The following is a 5,551-nucleotide window of genomic DNA, read 5'->3' on the forward strand; positions in this document are numbered from 1 at the left end:
GATAGAGAAAGAGAGAGAGAGAGAGAGAGGGTGAGAGAGAAATAGGGCCTTAAGAGAGTGCAAGAAATACAGTCACAGAGAAGATGCTGAAGCCATTGAGGATATGCCCTTATGACCCAGGTATAAGACCCCTTGTTTCAAAGTTACCGGCGACATCCACAAGAACAGTTGCTACAGACAAAAGCAAGGTCGAGACATAACGTGGCCACGGAGATGGTCTGGAACCATTGCATGGAAGGATCGAATTTCAGTGGGGAGGGAAGGAGTGTGAGAAGAAGTATACTGTAGGTGGACAGTGGAGAGGCTCGTTGGAGAAATCTGTTTTCTATGGCAGAGAAGGAGCATAATAGTAATGTGTGCTGCAGGTGGTTAGATAATGGTTAAGTAACAGTATATCAGCTCATCCCACTCAGTGGCAATACATCTGGTTTATACTGGATTGCTAAGGCCACATTGTGTTCTGTTTAAATAGGCTTACCACCATTGTTTCAATTAACTTTAGGGAGGAAGGGACGTTGTTTTTGAATGAGTCAATTGCAGGAGGACTACCAAAGTTCACTCTCTTGAAATTAAACATACTCTGGATACATTAAACATAAGCCATATGATCTTGAGTTTGAAGTGAATGTTTGAGGAAGTACAGCATTTATCAGTAAAGTTGATACACACACTCTCTGACTGGGTCATAGGCCAACTGTAAACATCCTGCAGTGTGTGTGTGTGTGTGTGTGTGCGTGTGTGTGTGTGTGTAAGGAGGGGGTGGAGGTGTGTGTGTATGTGTGTGTGTGGGGGGGGGGGGGTAATTTGGTGTGCATGCGCTAAACTCCAGCTGTTGCCTACGGACCACCTGGGACCACACAAATGTGCCAGAATGCTAAGTGCACGTCAATCACGATAACTGGAGCTCAAGGTCTGACTTTCCAGCCGCTCTATGCTTAGAATAGAAGAATTTGCTACAAACACTTCATCATACAGTATGTTGATGGCATATGATCAACACACATCTTGATAGGCATGTGCTGTGGTGTTTGCGCTGTTTCACATTTTGGTGAAACGGATACATTAAGAAATGCAGTCCACCTGTCTCATATCATATTGTTAATGAGTCTGTCATGAATGCCTTTATTCATATGGGCCTTCTGTGTGAAAGAGTTGACTTGGTTTGGAGTTGTTTTTGCTGTGGTTTGTTTTTGCATGAGAGTGGTGGGGTGTGATTTTGGCTGATATACTTCTATAAGTGGAAAATATTTGTACTTCAGCCCTAGTGGTATTGGAGAATTGACTCCAAAAGTTTGGCATCCAAACAACTAGCTAACACCCCAAAGAGAGGACAATCCATGTTCATGGAAAGAGGATCACTTTCTCAGAGGGCTTGATGCCAGAAACCAGTCTCCCTCATGAAATATAATACTGGTCCTGAAGTTCTTAGATAAAACCACAGATCCCATTAAATTGCACTGAAGTTCCACAATCTGAAGTTTTCCCCTTTTAGTGTACTGTACATGAGTCAAGGCCAGGTAATGCTTACTGACACACTGGACAGTGTAGGCTATATTTCAAATCCAAAACAATACCCAATACAGTATGTTCTACACATCATAAATCTGAACTCCGTTGATAGGCATTTGTGTTTTTTTCCTTTGTCTCAACATTCATGGATCTCTAATAACAGTGATAGAATGATGAATGAGAACATGTCTGTGGTAGGGGAAAAAAACGTTCAATGACCAATGTGTGGCTGTGCAACAAATGACCTCACTGCTAGCTTAATAGGATGGATTTTCAATCGGCAGAGCAGTGCTTTCCACAGACAACAGGATTGGGCCTGAACATTTGCAGGTGTGACATAATTCTCTGTTTGACATCTGGCAGATAGGCTAGTTATTGCTGGAAAAATGTATGATTTTGCACATACAACATAGTTTTGGACTTGATGGCGCCAGTGTAGCATTGCATTGATTGTAGCTCATAATTAATGGGAAAAAGAGACATGATTCATATGATTCATATTCTAAACTTTGCATAGCAGTAGGATATCTCTCATAATTATACTGAGGACTAAATTTAAACCCCTGAAAGTGAATAGGCCACCAGTTGTTGGGTCCTTACAATTTTGCATATTAGATAGAAATGTTGTATGAGATAAGGCAACAGTGTAGTTGTTGGGTATAATTTACTGTGTATTTGTGACATTTGACATCTCTGTACTTATAAATGATTGAGGAATGAATTGCTCAAGTTACTCTAACAGAGATTCTTGACTGTACGTTGGCTCTGAGATCAGTGGTGCATTTCCATTGACTCTTGTTGAAAAACGGATAACCCTCCCCAGGACCTGAAATATTTTCAGAGACCCTTCCCACGCCTTTAAAAAAAACGGGGCCGTTTTTTCAATGGTGGAAAACAATAGGCTGTGAACATTTGTGTTTTACTCATGTTTGCGCCTTGTCCTTATTGGTTTTAATACTGTCTAGGGTCTTAAGATCTCTTCGCCGAACAGAACAAACATGTTAGCCTATCTATATGTTTAAAAAATATGTTTTTAGGGAGAGTGACTGCTAAGCACATGCACAGTCTGTCGAGATCCTCTGAGTAATTGCCCATGAATAAAAACATCTGTGACACAATTTAAAATATCTTCCCATTTACTTGCACAAGCTACTTTCACAAATGTATATTATTACGAAATATGAAACATATCACTGACAACCCTCTTTGAGCATGCCTGCAGTAGCTATGTTGTTAGTTTCCGGGGTGGACAACGGCTACCATTGGATTCGAGCCACTCAACCATATTCAAATTATTGAACATCTTTGTTTGCATCACATAATTCTGGATTTGCACATTCTTTGCTGCTATGAGAGCGATTACAGAGTCCACTTAGCATTTACCTTTACCCCACTGCCACCTACTGGCAAAACCTCAGCAGCTCATGCAACATGGTTGAATAACGTCATCAAATATGCGCCGTTGTGTGCGATAACGGTTAAACGCATGCGCAGACGTTCAAGCCTGGCAGATTTCAAACTGGGCGGCGGGTAGAAAGACACGAGAAAACACAAAGCAAAAATACAGTGTAATTAAGAATATAGATACATTTTGGAAAGATGTCGAGCACACTGAAAGGTATTACGCTGAAAGGAAGCGCTGAGCTTGTGGCTGAGTTTTTCTGTAAGTATTTTATCGCCATTTATTTGTTTAGGCAGTGTTTTGGACCGATCCAAACTATTCTGTCTTTCAGGTATCGCATGCAAGAAAAGACATGGCGTCGCCTGGCTACTTCAAAAATCATGTTTGAATGGCTTGCATAGATTGTCCAGCTCTACTGTAGGCCTGCTGTATGGCAGCGTTTCAGTGTTTGTGCATAGCTAGATGTTTACTCATGGACCATTGTTTTTCCTAGCCATGAACCACAACGTAAAGGATTTTTGTACAAAACTCTAAAGCTTTCAATAATGTGGCTATCATGTTTTTTCCCCAAACTAACCAGCTTGATATGATTGATAAACATTTCCCCATCTAGATTTTGTAAGCTAACTTTGTGTTTCTCTCCTGCAGCGTTCGGTATCAACAGTATCTTGTACCAGCGAGGGATCTATCCCCCGGAGACGTTCTCCCGTGTGACCCAATATGACATGAGCCTTCAACTCACCACAGACTCAAAGCTGAAGAACTACCTGACCAATGTGGTATCCCAGCTCAAAGGTAATAGACATAACAATAATATAGGTACTATTAAGGGGAAAAAAATATCCTTCCAGTTGTGGTGGTCACTGTCAGTAACGCTAGTTTCGGCTGAATTAGGTTAGATGTCTGACAGTTGTGTCCCTGTGCTGCAGAGTGGCTGTTTGACTGTACAGTGCAGAAGCTGGTGCTGGTGATCACATGTCTGGAGACCAATGAGGTGCTGGAGCGGTGGCAGTTTGACATCGAGTGTGACAAGACTGCCAAGGAGAGCAGGTAAGCTCTCCTTACCTTGGTCACCAGGGACATTGTCTCACTTTAAGCATTTTCATACTTACTTATGTGAAGAGACAATTGTCACACCCACTAGACAATGTTGTGTTTACTGACCTTGGGAGTAAATGTGTGACTGATTGTTTGTGTCTTAGTGCTCCCAGGGAGAAGTCCATCAAATCTATCCAGGACGAGATCCGCTCAGTCATCCGACAAGTCACAGCCACTGTCACCTTCCTGCCTCTGCTGGAGTCTGCCTGTGAGTACTCTGTGTATGGTAGTGGTCACCAACCTTGGTCCTGGAGAGCCACATGCTATGTGGGCTTTTGTTCCAGCCCAGAGCAGTGAAGAACACTGGTGTATAAGATCATCACCTTCTCAGTGTTGTTGCTACTCATTCTGTCACATTTCTCCACCCTTCTCTTGAAGTATCCACAGCCCACATGCATTTGAATTGGAATGGACTGACATAAGAGCCCAAACGCCCCTAGACCAGTCTTATGCTATTAAATCCATGTGGGGAAGTGCTCAAATGCATACTTCGGGAGACGGGTGGAGAAATGGGACACAGCATCGATAGTAAAAGGACATTCAACTGTAATATCCAACGTATCCTTCAACAAATAATAGAGATGACCTCTGACCCCCCCCCCAGGTGCATTTGACCTCCTCGTCTACACTGATAAGGACCTGGAGGTGCCAGAGAAGTGGGAGGAGTCTGGCCCTCAGATCATAGACCAATCAGAGGAAGTCCGGCTGCGCTCCTTTACCACCTCCATTCACAAGGTCAACAGCATGGTGGCCTACAAGAGGTCTGACTCTGCCTGACCCTGACCTCCCACCCCTGGATATACTTATACTATGTCACTGTCTCCTTCCCTTCTGCATGCTATGGCTATGAAAACAGACATGATTTTACACTGCCTTTTCTTACCTCGCTATTCATGTTTCTATCTGCTATCCTTTATACTGAAAGCTCTGTCTATTGTCCCTTCTGTGTGTGTATTGGGGAACCATATGGTTGTCCTCGCCCACAGCTTTGATGTAAATATTGCTAGTAAATGGTGACTGATCCATTTGAAACAATGTTTTTTTTCCCCTTTGTTTGACATTTCCTTATCCTGTCCTGTTGCAAGCCTCTTTGTTTTAGAAGCTAGTGGTTAAAGTGTCTTTTTAAAGAAATGTTATGATAATAAATACATATCCATTTGATCCCCTCAATTCATGTCATTGTTAGAATGCATCAGTCAGTGTGTGGTTATTACTTATTATTAATGCTGTTGACCACAAGGTGGTGACATAGCACAAGTAATTTCACTAGGAAGGCAAGTTATTACTGTCAATAGGCCTACTCTATTTACTTGGTACAGTGAGAGACAGAGCGTGTTTTTCAAAGATCAATTTTGAGCAGTTTCCGATCAGTGCCTTTCAACACCTGTTGCTTGGTGGAGATAAAATCTGTCCGACTTGTTTAAACATTTTGTCAGTGTACATGGGAAATCATGTTATTTGTGTTGTGCACAGTGTGGTGGTTCACCCAGTTTGCACAGATGAGAGCACAAAGAAAAGAAGCAGTATCCTTTAATGGGATGT

The 5,551-nt window shown here is 42.3% G+C and overlaps 1 protein-coding gene across 1 annotated transcript; it reads left to right on the top strand.

Annotated features, from left to right (window-relative positions):
* Positions 1–3,035: 3,035 nt before the first annotated feature.
* Positions 3,036–5,296, top strand: mad2l1 (MAD2 mitotic arrest deficient-like 1 (yeast)). The gene is made up of 5 exons (XM_083668038.1): positions 3,036–3,172; positions 3,560–3,706; positions 3,841–3,961; positions 4,114–4,217; positions 4,614–5,296. The coding sequence occupies exons 1-5, from the start codon at positions 3,109–3,111 to the stop codon at positions 4,784–4,786; spliced, it is 609 nt and encodes a 202-aa protein (XP_083524164.1). The 5' UTR covers positions 3,036–3,108; the 3' UTR covers positions 4,787–5,296.
* The last annotated feature ends 255 nt before the right edge of the window (positions 5,297–5,551 follow it).

Source organism: Argentina silus (assembly GCF_951799395.1).
Source record: "Argentina silus genome assembly, chromosome: 1".
NCBI lineage: Eukaryota > Metazoa > Chordata > Actinopteri > Argentiniformes > Argentinidae > Argentina > Argentina silus.